Genomic DNA, 21865 nt, shown 5'->3' with positions numbered 1-21865 from the left:
CTACTGCATCGATCGTTATATCATTTAAGAAAATAACTGTATATGCACAAATGCTACTTTCATCACAGTAGGTGGAATTCAGTGCCTGTGGCTATAGGCTGCCCCATTTTTTTACCTATGAAGAAAGAAGGTTTTTAAGACTCCATTGTAGATCACTGATGTATCGTGTCTTCTTACACAAAGAAGCAAGAGTCTTAAATGTGAAGAACATCTGCTCCTGCTTATAGGTTTTGCAGGCAGTATCTCTAAAATCTCATTTGTTTCTATTTCTTTAACCAACCAAACATGTTTCTTTTTATAGAAACTTCAAGGCTACAAAGTTAAACACTAGACTGAGAAACAACAGAATTTAAACAGTTTATAGCACCTTGTTTTAATCAACTAGTATCAGGAACTTAATTTCCTCCCCCTGCTTCTTTCTCTGTGTCTCAGCCTCCCCACTCTCACTCCATCCCGGTGTAGATCTGCAGTGACTGCTTGTCATGCTTGATTTCCCCAGCTTTCAGCATCTTTGCCCAGTTACTCCCAAACTCCAGCCACTTCTCCTGGATGCTCTCAGCTCTCTCTCGGCTTCATATCCCATCTATATATCCCCCATGGCAGCCGCCTCCCTCTGCTCTTTTCTCCCTAATGGATGTGGATTTTTGCTCTTAGAATTCAAATCAGGCTGTTTCGTTATTATTACTATTACACTCTTATTTTACTGTTATTACTATATTGTTATTTACTATTGTTATTTATTGTTATTTTATCATTACAGCTGCCTTGAACTGTTAAGCCTCTACTCGTGCTTAGACAGAGAATAGTGCTGCTCTGTTGTGGTTTTGACTATGAGTCATGATGTATAAACCAATGCATTGAAGGTCATCATCCAAAAAGATTGTTATCCACATTAACAGGGTTAGTATTAACAAGGTTGGAAATATTTTTCCAAATTTGAGCTTTTTTTCTGTATTTCTGTGCTATAACTTAAATAGATCTTTGAAACAAGGATTTACTTCAAACTAGAAATGTAACAAGTCAAAAACAAATCCCAGTGAGGTTTTTTTAACTGAGAAATAAATGTGATCTGTTCAGGATAGAGTTTTATTAAGCAAGTCAGAGTTTTCCAGCGAAACACTTTTTCATTAGATTTTACATTCTTCTGTAAATTTACATGTTATTGTTAAATTTCTGATCCATTCTGCTGTTTGCTCCGAAACAACATAACTATGTCATCCCCATCCTTGGGTCGGAAGTTGGCCCAAGTCTTGCCTGAGAACTTTGTTGAAAGACAGAGCCTTTATACCACTGGGTCTCATACCTCCTCTGTTACTGCAATTTTTAGGATCATCCAGTTCTCTGAATACTATTTTGAACCCTTCTCCTCACGGATGGTGTTTCCCCATTTTGTGTTACCATGAGCACGCATTTTGTGTGTGAGCTTGTTAGCTGGTACTCTAGGCATTTCATTCATGATTTCACTCCCATTAATTTTTTCATAGACTATTTTAAAATAAACCTTGATAGTGAGTCAGCTTTATCTACAGAAGTAGAGGCCACTGTTTCTTTACATGTGTTGCTGTTTATCATTTAAATAGGAATGAACTGGGTTTTCACAGCCATAGTCGATGTCCACAGATCAAAAAATTGTACAGGATAATTATCAAGGAGCTTCTGCAGCAGCATAGGGATTCTTCTTCCCTATTGCTCTGACAAAGCAATGTTTTACGAGAAGATCCTTCAGAAAGTGTGGAAAGTGTGAAAGAAAAAGAAACCTTGTGGGAGCATCCATATTTTGGGAATAGTGCAGACAGTAACTATGTTCCAGTGCTGCAGAGCTGAACAAAGCCTCCGCAACACAGCATTTTGCCCAGAATTTCTTGCAATCTTCAGGTTTCTATTAAATTAAACCTGTTCATGCTATTGATGAGCACTGAGTTAAATACTGATCAGAGGAAGAATTGACAGTAACCTGAACGCTCGCCTGCTGACTTGTTCAGCACAGAGTGATCAAGTGCATAACATTAATGGACTGTCTGTCTGCCTCAACAGCTCTAATAAATGAATCAAATGAAGGATAAACTGTGATGCTGTCCGTCAATCCACTTCTGTGCAGGGAGCTCACATATCACAGGGATTTAACTTGATTTGATGAACAGGTTAATTATTTATTTTTACTTAGAATTCTGATACAGTTTTCTGAACCATGGGATGGATGCAGCATAAAAATGGCATTAACAGACAAAAAATACCGTCTTTCGCCCTATGTTTATTTGTCTTTGTCTCAGACTGCAAATTCTTTGGAGTGAGTTTGCATCTTGCTCTTAGACTTCCTATGCCCAGCAGTTATACTAAGCTAGAATATGTTTTTTACAAGGATATGAATTTTCAATAACTATTTCCTTAATAGTATTGATTATAAAGGACCTTTGAGTTTCATTGACAATATGATTTTCTAAATTTGGCACACTCTCTGCAGACTGTAATGCTTACCCATTCCAGAATGCTGCTGTTTATTCTGGGGCAAAGTCTCTGTTGGAGAATTTTGAAGTAAAAATCAAAAATGCATATAGCTTTTATCACTGTACTTAATATTGTATGTTTTGTTGACAAATCTGAAGTTATCACTATAAATTGTGTATGTTGTATAATTTATGAATATGTTGGGATTAATGGGTAGGCATAGGGTGCAAACTATATCAATATATGAATTCTGTGAAGCTGGGTCCACATTTGCCCAGTTCTCCACTGTTTAATAGAATGAACTTGCCTGTCTCGGTTTCATTTGCTTAGATTTGACGCAAAACCTCTTAGTGCGAATAAAACTCCTACATTGTTAGCAGACTTATATAAACCTATATAGATCTGAATTGCTGTTTAGATGATATACTGCACACTCCTGTATAGAAAACTTATGTTGTCTTTGGGTAATCTCTGCTTGCTTCTGTAGCTTCTTACTTTTTTTTTTTAAAAAAAAGACAACTTTCATTATTTGCATCATGAATATCTGAAAAGTTTTTGTAGGAAACCAAGCATTGTTTTTCTTAAGACTTTGCTTTTTAAAGAATGTTAAGGTATCCTATACTGAAAATACAGCCATTGCTGTCTCCAAATCAGGATGGTTCCAGGGGCTGGTGCTTGGACATCCCTCCTGAACATCTGCATCCTTCTGCACTGTGTGAACTCCAGTGCAAATGAAGTGACAGAAAACATTTATAGTTTGTGATCTAAACGTTTTGATCTATACAGGTATAATACAAAATATTATTACACCTGAATGTATCTAGCTCCAACTTGATCCAGGGAAGAGCCACTTTGGCTGGTTGACATGTACCTCGTGCCTTCTAGGAATGTCTTGTATCTCACGGTGTGTTTGGTGGGTATTGCGTTGCCTCTGACAGTGTTTATCTGATTTCCCTCCTTCCAGGCAAGTAAGAAAATGTAGTGGGACGGAGGCAAGGACAAGAAGCCCCAAGCAAGTGCTGGGACAAGTGCCTCCAGGCAGGACTCCCCTCCCTGTCACGCGGCTTCACCATGTCCAAGAAGGGCACCAGCAGCCGAGGTAGGGGGGAAAAGCCGGACGCCTTGGCCGCCTTGCAGGCTGCCAATGAAGAGCTCAGGGCCAAGCTCACCGACATCCAGATAGAGCTCCAGCAAGAAAAGAGTAAGGTGTGCATCTTTTCCTTTCCTTCCCCCGTTAATTAAAGTAAAGATAGTCTGTTTCTGACCGCTAACCACTTTTTGCCCCACTCAAGCTGACTTGCACACAACTTTGACAATAAATCAGAGCGCATGACCCTGGAGCTAGCCTTCTGTGGGAAGCGAGAGGCCAACCCCTTTATTGCAGATTTAAAGACTGTTCTCCTTGTATCTATAACCTGCGTACAGTACAAAAGAACTCTGAAAGCCTGGGTGCTTTGGTGGTATGGCTCTCGGTGGGAAAGCCAAGCAGTGAGGACTGGACAGCCCCTGGGCAGGCAGGACTCGGCTGCAGGCAGCATGTTTGCTCCCACCATCCAGGAAGAAGTTGGAAAACTGCATAGCTAAATGCCAGCAAAAGATCTGGAAAAACAAACACCCGTTCAAAACAGATGGCATAATCGTAGCGGCAGGCCGAAAGCTGTCCACATCCTTTGTTTCTCTCGCTACAACCCTTTCCAGTAAATATTTACCTATTTGTGAGGGTGGCTATGTTGAGGGTTTTGAATACAATTTTATGTTATTCAGAAATTCTCTTGGCTTGTTCTTCTGTTTCACATTTACACTAATTTCATTTGGGTTTTATGCTCAAAATCCTTCAAACTGGCTTACAATTACCAGATGTATGGTAATAGGCCTCAGCTCCCCCTCCCACTCTGAATGCCAAAGTTTAAGGACCACAGTTTCACCCTGAGCCTTTGGGAGAGCAGCGGCTGCTGCAGCCTGAGCCTTGGCTTTCAGAGCTTTCAGCTATACCCTTCAGACTGCTTCTCAGTGAGGGCATGAAAAATTTATTTGCTTTTGCCTAGTCCTGCAAATTAATTTCTACTGATAAACTTTTTTTTTTTTTTTTTTCAGTTCCAGAATGTTTATAGAGACATGGATTGCCATGCAGGGACAGAATGACATTGTGCATTTTTTCCATTGATTTGCATCTTTATTAGACATTGTAGGCTATGAATCTGATTTTTGAAGAAGCTTCTAAGGGTGGGTGGGTGCTTATATATATATATATAAGCAGGACACCTATTAATCTTTCTGTTGTGAAGCAGCATTTGCAGTTTTAAGACCAAGGACCCTGTTTTCCTTTTCCCTGTTCTCCCCAGCCAGTTCTCATCATGGCTTCTTTTGAGTGCATGGTATGGTTTTAAATTGAAATGTCATTTGACTCTTCTGTGGTCAGATATAGTTAGTTGTTTGTACTGAATAATTAATTCCTTAAAAAGCATCTGATAAAATGCAATTGTTTGGGCCTTCACGGTAGCTTGCACAGAGCTTTTTGTGTCTTGCATATGCATCTGCACATAGTGCGGTTTGGATTTGTGTGCCTGAGTGTGCCAAAATAACGGCTCGGTGTCTGATCTCTCATGTATTCTCCTGGGAATGTGATGAGAGAGCTTCTGCAGCTATCCAGCCAAAAAATAAAGGAATGACTCAGACTTACTCTGCAAGACACTGGCTAATTCCTAAATGTGTGTTACCTTAAACATTAGTCTTTCTAGCACGTATTGCACACACTTTAGCCATTTCTGAGCATACATTTGCTGTAGTGTTCGGCTATGGATGGTTAGTTCACCTGGGTTTTGTGCTTCTTGCGTAACTTTATGATGCTTATTTCTATTGTGTTAACTCATGCTTTTTAGGGCACGGAACTGGGCAAATTAAAAAGTCCATAAGATTGCAAGGAATTATTACTTAATTATGAAAAGAGAATAGGATGCTAAAATCAGTATTGGTGCCTAGACTTTCACCCTCAATATCCATAATTTTCAAAATTATGATACATTTTTGTTTCTCTTTTTCTAAATGTGCAGATATTTCTGCTTATGCTGGTTTCTAGTGAAAGAAAGGTCTTTTCTATGAATTTGTCAGGGTTCTTTTTCTATATTCGCAAGTTACTGTTTTCCTTCGAAGAATTCTCAAAGTTCTCTGTAATGTCACTTTTTTTTCTTTACACCCTCACAGTTTGGTTCTGCAGTGTTCTCATTTGTGAGGCGGGCTTAGGCATATTCTCAGCAAGGAAACCTGATGGTGTCTGCTGAGGAAGAAAAATGGATCTTTACTGAACAGAATTGGCTGGAACATTTTTCCCAATAAACACTTCAGTAATTAAACACAACATAGTGAATATCCACTTCTTAATTTTAGCATTTAAATGTGTGCACAGGCTGTTCTGTTAAACATTATAGTGCAGAAAAGACAGAGCAAACAGACATGAACTCGCTGCCTCTGAATAAATCTGCCCAAAGGAGAGGGTCAGCTATGCAAACACTGCAAAAGCCACTGCAAATACATGCTGGGAATAGCTTCTAGTGTGATGCCTGCCCTTATGCACCAACCACTTCAATAAAAAGCTGAGGTGCATCCTTTTTTCCCCTAAGACACGTGATTCTCATTTGTAGCCCAGAAAATCACTCATGACTGCCTGACAGCTCTGTCTGCTCTTCTGTGGTGTGTATACGCACACATAACTCCTGAGCCAGGATGCACAGTACCAGTGCAATGGATGGAATTACAGACGGTGAGCTTTACGCTGGTGCCTAGCTAAGCGTGGTGGTTCATAGCAATCACAACCCAGAGGGTAGGTTGTACCTTAAGGCTCTTAGTCATTGCTGCTGTTGATCTTGATTATGTGGAGCTGCAGTGGCTGTATCAGTGACAAGGTGAACACTCGCTGGTACTTCTGGAGTATTTGTGGTAGGTTTAGAATCACTTCTACAGCCCCGAGTCCTCCTGACTGCGTTGCTGACTGCGTTACTGGAGATCCACACAGGCACCTGCTGGACCTCGAGTCCAGTCACTCCGTGACAGTGTGTTGAAGGTATTTGCCATAAATTATAGAAAAACTTTTCCCTGTGTAAATGTTTTACAGAGATTTGTAATGCCTGTAAAATTTGTATTTTCTTCACATAAAAAGTGTCAAGAGAGGAATTGCTCTTTCGTAAGTCTACAGCATGAAGGCCGTGTGGCAGAGCTCAGTGACCCTGGGTTTACCTGGATCCTCCTTTAAAAAGCGATGTTTAATATGCAATAAGGTATTAGGTTGTAAAGAATGAACAAAATGCCAAATGTGTAGGTCTGTGTGTGGTGATAGTAACTCAAGAGGTTCGGCTTTCATTCTGAGGCACAGACACAAAAGATTAAAGTTAATACTATAAAGTGATCCATCCCACTTTTAAATAATATTATGATTTTTATTGATAATTTTGTTGATCGAAAATACTGTACTTTTTTATTATTATTTTCTTTGTAGGTCAGCAAGTTGGAAAGGGAGAAAAATCAGGAAGTTAAGCAGATCAAGGAGCACGAACAGCATAAAAGTACAGTAGTGGTAACAGAGCTCAAAGTCAAACTTCATGAAGAGAAAATGAAGGAGCTCCAAGCTGTTCGAGAAGCACTTTTGAGACAACATGAAGCTGAACTACTTAGAGTAATAAAAATTAAAGATAATGAAATCCAGAGACTACAGACCCTTCTCAATGCTGTACGTGATGGGGCTCCTGACAAGGTGAAAACAGTGCTGCTTACGGAGGCAAAGGAGGAGGCCAAGAAGGGGTTTGAAGTCGAGAAAATCAAAATGCAGCAAGAAATTTCAGAGCTGAAGGGTGCTAAGAAACAGGTGGAAGAGGCTTTAACTATGGTCATCCAAGCTGACAAAATTAAAGCAGCGGAGATAAGGAGTGTATATCACCTGCATCAAGAGGAAATCAGCAGAATTAAGAGGGAGTGTGAGAGAGAAATTCGTAGACTGGTACGTGTTGCTATTTGATTCTATGTTTTTCCTAACACTTACGTTATTGATAGTAAGTAAATGAAAGTTCAGTGCTGGACCCAAAGGAGTGGGTAACGACAGACATTCAAACTTCCAAAGCTTGCTTCAAATCTGTTTTACATGTACTAGTAGAGATGTCAAAATGTTTTTTAATAACTATTAGGATGTTTTGTAAGGAACTTCTTTTATCCATGTCAGTGCCTATTAATATTGTTCACATTTCAGATATCAAGAACCTCTTGGGTTACTAACTGGTTTGGGCAATTCTACAAAACCGTTATGTTTCTTGGCCCATGCCTCTATTACCCCACCACTTCTTCCTTGCTGATCTACCTTGGTCCCTCCCTTTCCTTTGCTAGTTCCCATAAAAATCCCATAATGAGCTTTACGCAATCCCAAAATGCTCGCTCTTCTGCATCCCATAGTGAGTCCTATACCCTGTAGGCAATGACCCCCTTGGCTCTGCAGGGCGGTGGGGAAGGTGTTCCTCTCTGTGACCCCAGGACAGGCGCTGGTGCTCCTCCTTTGGTAGCTCTACAAGCAGCAACCCGGCAGGCTCCCACCTTCAAGAGGCCACTGGGGTTCCTCACCTGTCATTGCTCATCTGATCCTCACCGGATCTTCACGTGTGCTGATCAGCCTCCCGTCACCAAACTGAACCACCTGGGTCTCAGTTGCAACAGTGTGAGTCTTGAAGGTGCTAGCTACATACTTACGGCTTACGAGTACTCCTCCAGTGTGTTTGGAAACTTGTTGGAGAAGTTAAAATGGATCATGTTGTTGGTAAAACAGGAGAACTCCCTGCAGGAGGGAGCTCCCTCCAAATGGGAAGTCTTTGTATGAGAGGCTGGCAGGTCACCAACACTTTCTGGGTTTTAGGATGTTTTGTTCTCCACTGCCATCTCAGATGCTTGCCTTAACAGTCCGTGGAGTCCTGGGAGCACGCAGCTGATTTGCAGGACTGTATCCCTTAACTGTTGCTGCCTTTCCCAAGGACATGGGAACAAATGTAACACCCCTACCTTCATGACGCATATTTTGGGTCTTATTCTCAGTATTTATTTGATGTCACTATCTTTTTGTGTTTGCCATGCTTTCTTATAGCATTCAGTGTCTCAGTATAAACTCATTCATGCCTCTTCTAAGTCACTATCCCTTGACTATTACCTAAATCCTAAAAAAAAATTTTAAATGCACAATCAGCTTGCAGACTGGCCCACTCAGAGTATGGCAGCGCAGCCATGCTTCAGCGAACACCGGGCAGAACCTCCCTACCTCAGGGCTAGTACAGCATCTCCTGTGTCCTCACAACCCAGTGACTGACCCTCCCTGCGCTGCTCCAGCACACAGCAGTGTTACGTACCCTTTATTTAGCCACCCGTTCTCTCAGACTTTAGGATGTTAAGTCCCCGTCCCCCCCAGATTATTTTTATGAAGAGGATATTAAAATAATTTATAACAAACTGATCTATTGATACTGTTCAAATATCCTGCAGTGTAAGTCTTTCCAAATTGTACATTACTAGATGCAATGATTTAATACATCAGAATGAAAGGATGGCTAATGTCTATCCTAAATAAACCTGCTGCATTACATGAAAAGTCCACGCTAATAGCCTCTAATGTAGAAGCTATAAAATAAATATGTTCTTAGTTATAAGGAATAGAATGATTTGATGTTATGTTTTCTAAATTGCCTTTGAAAATCAAACATTTTTTTAATTCCTGCTTGAAAGAATCAGATTATCTAACTGTACTAATTAAATTACATGATGCCATCATTTTACCAAGCCCTGAGTACTTCCTGAGTGGCTTTAAGTACTTTCAGCTCCATTGACTCAACCATAATTGATTTCAATGGGAGCTGTTGGCTCCTGGCACCTTGCAGGGGAAGGCCCAGATGGTTCGGGGGAAGGGCTTGTGCCACATCACATGATAAAAGCTCTCCTCTCTGTGAAAATGAGGCAATTCTCAAAACACTTAAACAATTACTGAAAACCAGTGCTTTTTGCCCCTTTTAAGATAGGGTCCATCAATAAAGTACAGTCATTGAGCCTCACTGGGTTTGCAGTGAGATGGAGAGGAACACGGGACAGCCCACTGGGAGCGGGTCAGTCTGCCCGCCCAGCGCAGTGATGGCATGGCACCTTCGGGGACCCGCTGTGGCAGCCATCCCCCATGGCACCTTTAGGGACCCGCTGTGGCAGATATCGCACACAGAATTGTTAAAAGACTCACATCAGGATTTGAAAAGCTCTGTGATTCACGTACGATGCATTATTTAGTCATTTTAATCAAAGGGGGAAGTAACCTTGGAGTAAATTGTAATTTCATCCCTAGAAAAATACTGCTTTTTTTGTTCAGTCAGAATAAAGACAAGTTGTACTCATTCATGTTTAGCTTTGCAATGATGTGAAGCCCTTTAAGTGAAGTAATTTTTTAAAGGTATTTATCTCCGATAGGTATCGTTTTGCATTTCCAAGTCAAGTATATCTATGGAGACTTAGCTTAGGGAAAATACTTCAATACATAGTCAGAGGGAGATTGTTTTAAAAAGCTGAGCCAGCACTAACCCATTATTCTCCTTTCAAATTAAAAGTAGTTTGGGTTGGGGTTTTTTTTGGTTGGGTTTTTTTTTTTTTTGTAGGACAGACAAGAATACATTTGTTGTTGTCTCACTTTAGACTTTTGGAAAAATTTTGTCTGTCCTTTAAAGTAACAGATCATGGAATCATGGAATGGTTTGGGTTGGAAGAGACCTCAAAGATCACCCAGTTCCAACCCCTTGCCACGGACAGGGACCCCTCCCACCAGCCCAGGCTGGTGTGGTATGAAGATGCAGCATTATGCAAAAAGAAATTGTACAGCCATCAAGTTTACTTTGTGCAAATTGGAGTTTATTTTGGTCTTCAGCATCATCCTCTCTTGTCAGATTTTGCCAAGGGAGATGCATGAAATATATATATGTGTGTGTGTGTGTATATATATATATATATATATATGTGCTCAGGTTTTCAAAATAACCAGCTCTACTATGAACCTTTTCAGTTTGTTGACTTACTACAACTTTGAATGAAGTTAAATTGTTGCATCAAGCCAAACCCAGTGCCAGTGCATGAACTTTGTCCTGGCCGAGTTCCTGAGGGGAATTCCTGCCTTTCTACCCTCCTCCAGAAAAGACCTTGGTGAGGGCATAGCTGACTGCAGCCTACCACACCAGATGCGCCTGCCTGTGTGTTATACTCATCTCCAGCAGTAAAAGTAAATCCAAAATATAACTGTGGTCAACAGAAGACTTCCAAATGCAACTGCAAGCTGGGTCCCCCCCAGCTTGCGCTGCTGTGCCAGGAAATGTTTTCAGCGGACCCTACATACACAGGAAGCAGGGGTAATATTTGCAAATGGTAATTTTGGTAGTTTTGCACTACAGGCCCGCAGAGGCTTGCAGATTGTAACAGCTAACAAGGTGTAATCTCTCTTTAGAAACAGTTGCCACTTCATATTTACCAAATAAAAATTCTAGCTATTTATTCTAGTTATTTTTCAGGTGCCAGGGTAACTACTCATGGATAAAGGGTAATTACTCATTGGTACTGATGGTTTTGGACTAATCCCATACAGCAGGGATTTACAGGCACTTCCTTGAGATTTCTCTGTTAGGCAGTGGTAAATTAGTGAAGATGTCTGATTTAAAGGACAGTATCAGATGAAAAGTGTAGGAAGCTGAATTTTTAAATATTCATTTTATTAGTGACTGATTCAGTTTTTATCTTCTCCTTTTTATTCCCTTATGTGGTGAAAAATTACCATATTTGGTATTATATGGGTATCTCAGTAGTCCCCCTATACTGAAAGGTAGACAAATTATTCAAAGTGAATAATTCCTTCTTGCAAATGTGGATTTTTATTTTTTTCATCATTTGTGGTTTGAACCTCGTTTACAACAATATTTATTCCAACTAAACCTGGACTACTGAAGAGTTTTGTTGTACATGAAAAGCTATGCAAGGTTACTTCTGCATTTTGGAGGGTCCTAACCAAGAAGTCTACTCTCTTCTGTGCTGTAACTGCGTAGTTGTTGTGCTACAACACACCTGACATGGGGCTTGGGGCTCCTGTACGTCTGGAAGCACTTTGAAGCTGTTGGGACTGGTTGTGAGGTTTCTGCTTCCAGCAGTGCAGGTCTGAGACACCGCACACTCCATTTTATGGCATTTACCAGTGGCACTGAATAATTCTGCTGTGCTGAGCATGTCCTGAGCGTGAGGAAAGTATGTGTATTTGAAGGCAGAGCAAAAGAGGAGAATGCAAAATAGGTCAGGTGGGAAAAATCTTTGAATCTTTCTTTATGCACAGTTATTTCTCCCATCCAATGTACTTTACTCAAGTATAGTATTGCATTCAATTCTGTTAGAATTTTTGTTACAAACTGTGCAAGTTATTATTCATTGAAAAATCTACTCTGATTAGTCTTTTTTTCAATATATCTTAATATAAGTCCACAAGTATCTAGCAATTTGATATGAGTAGCTTTCCATAGAACACTACCAATACTGTGTACTTCAACTCACACCTCAAACTCCAAAAGGAACCAGTTTTCAGAAACAAAAGGCTTTAGTTACCTAGCAAAGGACATTTTTTCATTATTTATAGCCTGAATGGGCAGCAAATTACAATTCCACTTGCACCACTTAACCTTCCTGTGCTTAACAGCTTACCACATCTCCCTCCGCATCATTCCAGTGATTCCAGTGGCATTCTGGTGCTTTGCAGGTTGGTAGTAAGGGTCCAAACGCTGCCTGTCTGTGTCAGTCGTTTCAGCTGGTGACATTGCCAGCAAGGCAGCGGCAGTGCTCGTGTCCGGGTGCCTGTTCCCAGGTAAGCACTGGGAGCTGGTGTGATCCCGGGGGAGCCATGTCGTCAGCACCACCCCCGCCCCCCATGGGCCGCTCTGCTGGAGGACCAGTTTGCCATGTCACCAGCTCCCAGGTAGTACCTGACTGTGTGTAACAGTTGCCATAGCATGCTGTTTGGAAATGAGCATATTACATTTACTGGGTGGGCCATAAATACTTTCTGTCTGGTTAAGTATAACTGGGATTTAATCCATCTGAAATAGCATCATTCTTTGGCCAAAGTTGGAGCAGAACCACACTGCAGAATGAAGATTTTGGTAATAAATATTGCATGTGTCCTTGTTTAACTGAGAACAGATGATGTATCGTCTCCTCTCATGTCTGACGATTTGGCAAGGTTATTGGAACAATGGTCATGCAATGCAGACAGCGATCACCTTTTGATGAGGATTAATTCTGGAAGAAGATGTGAGAGGAGAAGTTTCCTGGGAGGTACCTTTGCACAGCCCATGAACCACAGCTACTGCTGTCCCGTGGGACAGCAGTGCTAGGCTCTGCCCAACAGCTTCCAGGCACAGGTGATGGCTGGAAACCAGTTTCTTAAGGTTTTCTCAAGGATTTCTTAATGTCTTGATTGTTTCTTAAGGGTTTCTTAGTTGCTTCAGAAGAAGCAATGGGATAGCCACCACTTTTTTTCTAATGTCAACAAATGATGATTCTTAAAACCCATGCAACCTGTGAGATTCAGGAAATTCAGAGACTAGAGTGGGTATTTTCACCTCACAGCTGAGTCAAGCTGAGCACATGAGGCTACCAGAGCCCCCAGTGTGCCCACCCCTCCTCTCCTGCACCGGGCCACAGACGCAGAGTGAGCCAGTCCAGTAAGCTGCCTTGGCAGAAAATCAGCCATGGATGTGAAATAGGACAGTTTTCCCGTGGATCAATGTGATGAGCCAAGTTCTTCTATGGTATGACCTAGCAATGGCATAGGATTTGGGAAGGAGAGGCAGGCTGTGGGATCAGCTCTTCTGATGGGGGGTTACTCTTGCCTCATGGCTATAATGCAATGAGAAATTATCTTCAGGAGGAGCTCATTGCAATGCCTCTAGCAGCAAAGTCAGCATGAAACGTTCTCAGCTTTCATTTCCTCCCTCAACAATGAAAGAGATGCATCAGTTTGCAGCCCCGTGCTGCCAAGAGGCTCAGTAAAATGGGCTGGGGTGTTCCTGGGAGCCGCAGTGTGGATGTGGGATGTGAGAATGGCAGAGATGCCTGTAAGGAGCATTTTGCTCTTCTAAAAATAACATCATGTACTTTGCAATGTGCAGCTTATTATTGCAATATACATAGTAATGTATATTATAATGTTACAGTAGTGTGAGAGGTGATGACACTGCATTTGTTTCTCATCTGTACTGAAATATGGAGAATTTTCGTTGGTAAAAAAAAGAAAAAAAAAAGAAAAAAAAAAGACATTTCAGCTTGCTCCTGTATTGTATTGGTTGTGTTGCCATTGTTTGCAGTGGTGGGAATCACACAACTGTGTTGTGTGACAGCCTGACTTAAAGGTGCAGTAGGAATATTAGCAGGTTTACAATGCCTCAAATTAGGTACGTTAACTAGTCAGCAGTATCACACTGCAGGTATGGTCCCACCACCTCCCAAGCTGTCTGCAAAACAAAGCAGAGCGGTTGATATAAATGTGCAGTATCAGGACACTGACCAGAGTTATCCTTGTAGAGTATTTGGCAAAAACTGGTGAACTTCATCTAGCTGGCTGTTGCTGAGTGACATTATCACCAGGACAAAGAGGCAATTGCATTTATTTCTGGAGAGGGGAGGTGAAGGCACGCGCCGCAGCGTGCAGGACCTGCACCCTCTTCTGCCAGCCTGCATGTGCACCCTGTCTCTCGGGGGGTGTAATGCCGGAGGGCAACCCCATCTCCTGTCATCTGCCATCAGCCTGGCTGGGGGGCCTGGCAGCTCAGCCCCCTCTGCTCCTGAGGCTCGGGGCAGGTCTCCTCGCCTGTCCTAATTGCTGGCTAACACCGTGCCCGTGGGGAAATGTTGGTCATGGAACAGCCCCAGCTGGACGGGGGCTTCTCCTTTGCATTTAAAGCTGCTGCATGCAAACAACTGGCTTTTATCCAGCTTCAAAGGCAGATTTCTGGGGTGTGTAGCCATGCTCCTGATGGCCTCTGTGAATTTGCAAAGCGGCAAAGGCCCCAGGAACATTGCAAGTAGAAATTTCCCAACCAGGGAACCTACATGTTGGGTTTACAACCATGATGGAAATACTACATTTAGAAAAAAATGTGACTTAAAAGCAGCTGCATGTCAGACCGTGTTAGGTCTGGGTAGCACAAGGAGGGATTAACAAATTTAACTTTGCATGGGATTATGTTTGCATAATTAGCATCAGCTGTGCTCATGGGCTGGTTGTTAATTAGCACTCTCACATCAACATTCATCCCACGTCGAGGCAGCCCGCTAGAACGAAAGCAGGAATACCCACAGCACAGCACAGGGCATCCTCTCAGGTGGTTGGATGCTGTGCTCCTACATGCTAACGCCCTTTCCCAAGCGCTGCTGGTGTCTTAAGCCATCAGACACAGGGGTGGGAGGAGGAGTCCCACTGGTCCTGCACCCACCGGTCCCGCACCCATCGCAGAATGAGGCTGGGGTGTGCAACAGCCTGGCGGGGTGCGCGCCTGGGGACCAGCACCTCTTCCAGTGAGTTGCAAGTTGTTTCTTGTCTTTACATTTTCTTAATGTTACTAACACTAGGAAGAAATGTGCTAAATAATATTTTTCAGTAACATGATTCCTTCGATTTGTACTATTTCTACAACATTTCTGTTTAACAATAGGCTGCGAACGTCAAATTGTTATGTATATTTCATGAATGTGAATTTAATCATATGAAGGAAAATGTGAATGCTGGTATTTCCTTTGTTGTTTGTGAAGGTTATGTTTAGAGTTTTTTTCTGGAAAACAAACCATTTGTGAAATAGCGTGAAATATTTTGTGTTTTTCTCCAGTTTCTTTGTTCCTCCTAATTTAAAGTGCTACCTATGGTGGGGCTAGGTTAACAGTTGGACTCGAAGATCTTAAATGTCATTTCTAACCTAAACAATTCTATGATTCTATGTTGTAACATGTCTTTGTTTTCATATAAATAGGGATCAACTACCCAATATTCTGCTTATCTTAAACAAATAATCATTTGATGGTGTGTTACCTTTTCATCTATACCTCCATTTAGATTTCTGCCTGATGAGGTATTTAGCAGTGAGACCTCAGGAGGCATTTCTTTGTTTCATTCAAAGTTACTAGACTGTTTTCTTAATGGAAATTGCGGAAAGCACCTTTAAAAAAATGGTACCCAGAGGGCAATTGATTTGTTCCATTTTACTAAAAGACCCTAAATTGTGCTTAACCTTGAAACGCTGTTTCCACACAGGTATTTATGAGGTTTGTGCTGTCTTTTGGCAAAGGCTCGCTGTTTCCTCAGGGCAGTGTGGGATCTCTGTGGGCTTGTGGCTAGGTTCTTCCTTCCTATGGCTACCGCAGGGGATGACCACCTGGGCAGCGCAGCCCCTCGGGAACGCCTGGGCTCTCGCCTGGGGCTGGGGCTGCGGTGCTTCCCCCATGGGGTGTGGGGTGTGGGGTTGGGGGGGTCGTGGGGCAGTGCTCTGGGGGTCTGGATGCAGCCTCCGTGCTGTGCAATGGAGGGTCATTGTGCCCCAGCCAACTGTGTCCTCTCCTGTGGAATTTAAGCTGTAATCAACCCATCCACCCAAACACCTAATGGAAGTAATTTCCCACCACCATTACTGGGGGTGTGTAAACTGCCATCACTATCGCTTCCTTTTTCCCTCAGTGGGCCGTGTTGGCAGTTATTGGAAAGAAAGTACTTGGAGTGATCTGTTAATTCAAAATGTAATTTTTTCCCAGGTTTACAGGCAAAGCTAGCAAAGATAAAGGTATCAAACTCAGTTCTCACAAGGCAAGATGTTCTTGTGTCAATCAGGCCACCTTTTAAAACTGATCTTTTAAATTAAATTTGTAAAGTCTCAAAAACTTATGCTAAAAATCTTATGCATTTATGATGTCCAAAACCAGATCGACAGACATTTTAGGGGATGTATATGATTTCATTCTTTCCATAGAATCATTATCTGTAAGCACATTTGGCAGCCCTGTGGCATGTGAGTGTAATTAATACTTTATGTTCATGTATAATGTAGATGTATGCAATCCAGCTGGGAAGAGCCTGAGATTCTGCTGTGGTGTCGTACATCACTGCAGACACAGAAGAAGGTTTTGGGCTGTGCTCTGTAATTTTTCATTATTAGGCAGGGCACAGGCCACCCTTACCTGAACTCTAGACTCTGAGGGGTAAGCCATGGCACGTGCCCCCAGCCCACACTGCGACCCACCCCTCCACCCCACACCTTGGGGCAAATCGCTCCATGCTGGGAACCTGGCTCAGCTTCGTGGAGAGGGAGCGTTTCATCCCACATTAGCATTCAGAAAAAATCCAAGTACACTGTCCCTCGGGAAATATTCCATGAGCACCTGCAAACTGACGGTGCCCAAGCCAGTGGTGATGGGCATGGCGCTCTGAACTCAGCGAGAACAGTGCAGGCAAATAGGAAAGAAGAGATTTAGAGATGGCTGGACATTTGTCCTTTGAGCACTTAATGATTTTGCATAATGTTTATTATGCATGAGCAAAACCTCTTATGGAAAGGAGATAATTAAACAAATTGCTCACATGGGAGACACTTGGAAAAAGAATTTTGAAAATTCACACTCCTGTGTTTTGAAAATTAAGAGGGTATTCAGGTTTTAATATTTTTCTTTTAAAATTATGAATCCAGATTTTCAAAAGGTGATGTCCAAGCTAAATGCTGCAAAAATCATTACAATATTTTGAGTGAACTGATCCAAATTGTAATAGGACTGTTAGGCTTTGATTTTTTTTTTTTTTTTTAAGCTATTCTGATATGGTACTAAGAATACGGATATTTCCCAGTCATTTTAATGAAAAAATTCCTGCTGAACAGAGATTTTATTCTGGGTGGCCCGCAGAAGAAGAGCAATGTTCCTAAGTTGGTTGAGTAATTAAATTTATATGTTCACTGTCAAATATTCGTTGCTGTTCTAATTCCAAGAGAGTGTTGTTGTATTTTCCATGTTGAGGGGTCTTGGCTCTGTGCAACTGTTCTCTGGCCACGCTTGGGGTCATAAGATGCTCTGTTGTCATCAAGCCACTGCCTGCCTGTGTGATTGTGTTCTGTTCTCCTTGTAGATGGAGGAGATTAAGTTTAAAGACAGAGCAGTCTACGTGCTGGAGAGAGAGTTAGGGGTTCAAGCCGGGCATGCTCAGAGACTGCAGCTCCAAAAGGAGGCTTTAGATGAACAACTTTCCCAGATCAAAGAGTCTGATCGGCATCTGAGCAGCCCCAAGCGGGAACTTCCTTATGCAAGTGGTGCAGGAGACGCTTCAGATCATTCGGGAAGCCCCGTAAGCACTTTCACGTGGTTTCACCTAAACGAACGAGCAGACAGAGTGACAAAATGGCACAAAGTGACAGAATCTTGATGAGTGCACCCTTGAGCAACAGCTTTCCCATAGCCGTGCAGGGGAAAGCCTGAGGCACCAATTTCTTCCTCTCGTTTGTTAGCCAAACCTTTACGATTTAAAATGAAACCTTGTTATGGGAGAGCTTTTGCTTTTTTGTCGTTTTGTTTTCTGGTTTGTTTGGTTTGGTTTTGTTAGCAGGGTGAAATTTTTCTGTTCTTTTTCTCTTCCTTTTCCTCACTGTACCATACTTCTGCCACCTGCCTTAATTTTGACAGTTTGACACAATTTTGCCAACAAATGATGCAAATGCGTTTCTAACCAAGTAATGTATGTGTGCTAGCTTTTGGAACTGCTAACAATGGATTTTGTGAGCAGATAGACAATGCCAGTTTACAAAGAGAAACAGGGGAAAGTAATTGGTGCATGAAAGCATGGGAAAATCCTGCACTTCTCCTGGAACACCACTGCTAACTCAGGTTTTTGTGCTGCTAAGTGCTCTCACTTTCAGTGAACCAGACAGTGAATGAAATACCTGCTAACCTATTCTCTCCTATTTCTTTTCTACAATGCAATATCCAGAACATTAAATTTTAGTCACCCTTTCACAATGGCTTTCTTAATATAATTATGGCACCTTTCTGCTTTTGCCTTAATTTGCTAATATTAAAATATCCTCAGCTAACTGACCTCATATATCTGACGTACGCAAATTTTCTTCATTGCTGATTCTCATCAAGATTTCTTTTGCAACAGCCTTAATTTTCTCAGTAGAAGTGTAAATACTTACACATGAGCAAACCAAACTATTTTATTCTTTGTCCCAAGCCTCTCCTGCACCTGTTGAATGAGGAACCCTAGACCTCCCAAAAGTGCCACCAGCACTACGGACACTAATTTGCTTGTTTCAATTCGTACTCAACTTCTGCCAGACACCAGAACAAGTCCTAGAGAAGGGGGAAACGTCTGTCACATTTGTAAATAGATGTAACTTCTCTCTGATTCTGAACAAGTACATGTCTACCTATATTTCTACTCATTTATAATTTGATTTAAGCATTTTCACTCAGATAAAGTACTACCCCTTTGGCCTCACTAGTGACCCTTTAGAACCCAACAAGGGCCAAAGCTTTGTGGAAGAAGAGCTTATGCAATGGTATAATTGCATGAATTTTCCCCATCTGTACTGCAGTATTTTTAATAATCATTTTCTTACAATAAAGTCCTCAGAGTGGATGATGTGTCTGAAGCACTCAGTTCAACAGCGGCATACTTTGGAAGCATTGCCTTAATTTTTGATATTTTCTTTTCTATTTCCAAGTTTACCATTCATGACTTTGTATTTGCATACACATACTTCTGCATTTGCATACTTTGTTACATTTTCACTCCTAACTTTCTGTTGGTCTCATCCTGCAGCTTTCAGTGGTCAGTTAGGTTGCATAGGTTACACTCTGCCGTGTAATGTTTGGAAATGTTTGGATTTGGGATAAGGAAAAGTTTGAACTTTAGAAAATATTGATATTGCGTGTACGCTTATGAACAGTTATTTGCAGTTGATCTTTGTTTTAGGAACAGCAGTTGGATGAAAAGGATGCCCGGCGTTTCCAACTTAAAATCGCTGAACTGAGTGCCATCATTAGGAAGCTGGAGGACCGGAACGCTCTGTTGTCAGAGGAGAGGAACGAGCTGGTGAGTGCAGCAATGGTTGCTGGTGAACGTGCTGCCATGGTTGTGCCTTGCCCCCAGGATGTCAAGATGTTTTCTCCTGGACTGTTTGGAAATCATTCAGGAGTAGCTGTTTCCTCCTTACACTCTGTGTTTGGTGGTAGGCATACCACACTCATCTTTGCTCATATAACAATGACATTTTAAGATGGCATTATCTGGAATTATTGATTTTTTTAAAATAAATACATTCCCCACATGGTACACTTGTCGCACAGATTGAATATCTCATGAAGGAGGAACAGTCTGCTTCCCAATGGAAAATACCAAGAGTTTTTGATCAATTCTGCTTTGCATTAGGAGAAAATACTGCTCATGTGAGAGTTAAAGAAAATTATTAATATATTTGATGAAAAATGACAGCTCCCGAGGTGTTAATTCTCTCTTTATCTTCCAGTTGAAACGTCTTAGAGAGGCTGAAAGTCAGTACAAGCCCATTTTGGACAAAAATAAACGCCTTAGTAGAAAGAATGAAGAACTGTCACATGCCTTACGTCGAATGGAAAATAAATTAAAATTTGTAACACAAGAAAATATAGCAATGGTAAGTCTCCGTGTGCTCTGGGAAGAACTTGTAATATAGTACTCACAGGGCTGATGAAGTCAGGCATCATCCTAAACTTGCAAGTTCGATAGGAAACTTTCCCCTTCCCAGTGCTTGCTGTGGTGTTCTGTGGTGTGCTGCTGAGCAGTTTGTGGCTTGAACATGCTTTGTTTTGCACAAAATGTTTTAATTTAGCTTTAAAAACCAATAGTTCTGAAGAAAAGAAATTGCATGAACTTTGCACATTTTGACCAGGTGATGGCTCAGTCACCAGCTGCTCAGCTTCCACGTGGGCAGCCCTCTTCACCTTTGACTTTTGTACCAGAATCCCCTCATAATCCATAGGAAATCTGGACTTGTGACCCTTCCTTTTTTCCCAGGTGAATGTTGTTAGTGAGTGATAGTGGTTAGCAAGTAGATGTTGACATCACGTGAATGTGGGAGGGCTGAGGCCATCCCCATGGGTGCTGCAGCTCTGAGGCTGCTGCAGGTCAAAATGGATGAGGGCAACCCAGAGCGAGCTGTCACAATCCCTTCTCCTGCAGGAGAAAGCCACACGGCTCCTGGCAGGACTGAAGAGCCCATGCAGCTGAGCCGCTGCTAGCCCCCATCTTGGTCAGGCAAACAGGCGGGTGCAATGGCCCTGCATGCCCACTGCCCTCTCCAGTGACCACGAGCTTCACACAGCAGTCTGAGGAGCAGGACTAACTGGCGTGTTTGCAGCAGAGATGTAACGCTCAGCAAAAGGGAAGCAGGGTAGCTGCCAGAACAGCCATTAGGTTAGATGCATCACTAGCTGTGCAGGGGAGGGTTATATGCTGTTCTTTGGCAAAGCCTTCTGATCGTTTCTTCTGCGTGTGTGTGTGTTTGGTTTTTTGTTAGAGGCAAAGAGCTGGAACAATAAGGAGACCAAGCTCTTTAAATGACCTTGACCACAGCCAGGAAGAAAGAGAAGTTGATTTCCTGAGACTACAAGTTATTGAACAGCAAAACATCATTGACGAACTGTCCAAGGTGAGATGATGCTGCCGCGCTCACACGAGGCCAACTAAGGCCATAGCAGAAGAGCAGGAAGGCTAAGCAAGGGGTGCCTGGGCGCTCTGTGAGTGAATGGGCACAGCTCACAGCAGTGGAACATGGTAGGCATTTATAGGATGGCTAGTATCTGAATTGAATATAAGTTATCTGTGGTATAGTGTTTGGAAAAACCCTTTCAATCTACATTGCACTTGCATGACAGAACCATTGCAGGACATCCAGTAGATATGCTGGTGGCCAGATCCTGCACCTGTGAGAGAAAATGCCAGAGCTCCTTTAGCTGGAGACAGCATCAGGGCTAAAGATTGCTGAGTACAAGGGGGCTGTCTGCAATGTTGTGTTTGGGGTTTTGCTTCTTTGTTAACATGTTCTTACTCTTTGGAAACAGAAAAAAGTGAAATCATAATACTCCTTGAGAAAATACCTTTTTTAAAAAAAAAAATAACTGTACACTTACTGACATTATTTCATTCTTTTTCTATTAGACACTGGAAACTGCTGGCTATGTGAAGAGTGTCATGGTAAGAATGATGTTAACTTCATCCTCATCTTTGTATGCTTTAAGTTGCTATTGACAAAAAGCATGCAGGGTATAATAATATTTATGCTCACATCTCCGTTCAGGCAGCAAGCTAACACACTGGTTTTCTCAGCGT

At 42.0% G+C, this 21865-nt stretch overlaps 1 protein-coding gene across 18 annotated transcripts in view; it reads left to right on the top strand.

The window, feature by feature from the left end:
• JAKMIP3 (Janus kinase and microtubule interacting protein 3) overlaps nucleotides 1–21865 on the top strand; it is an 89693-nt gene that overhangs the window by 31945 nt on the left and 35883 nt on the right. For 11 of the 18 annotated variants that reach the window (XM_055791796.1, XM_055791794.1, XM_055791789.1 and 8 more), the window contains exons 3-10: nucleotides 761–900; nucleotides 3410–3651; nucleotides 6935–7432; nucleotides 17627–17842; nucleotides 19472–19591; nucleotides 20025–20171; nucleotides 21054–21185; nucleotides 21695–21730. In XM_055791796.1, the coding sequence (XP_055647771.1) occupies nucleotides 3517–3651; nucleotides 6935–7432; nucleotides 17627–17842; nucleotides 19472–19591; nucleotides 20025–20171; nucleotides 21054–21185; nucleotides 21695–21730 (1284 nt within the window). In that variant the 5' untranslated portion in view covers nucleotides 761–900; nucleotides 3410–3516. The remainder of the gene's footprint in view (nucleotides 1–760; nucleotides 901–3409; nucleotides 3652–6934; nucleotides 7433–17626; nucleotides 17843–19471; nucleotides 19592–20024; nucleotides 20172–21053; nucleotides 21186–21694; nucleotides 21731–21865) is intronic. The other 7 variants (XM_055791818.1, XM_055791841.1, XM_055791826.1 and 4 more) reach the window with 3 other exon arrangements.

This window comes from Falco peregrinus, chromosome 1 (assembly GCF_023634155.1).
Source record: "Falco peregrinus isolate bFalPer1 chromosome 1, bFalPer1.pri, whole genome shotgun sequence".
NCBI lineage: Eukaryota > Metazoa > Chordata > Aves > Falconiformes > Falconidae > Falco > Falco peregrinus.
The sequence above is the reverse complement of the archived record's forward strand: the minus strand, read 5'-3'. Positions and strand labels throughout refer to the sequence as shown.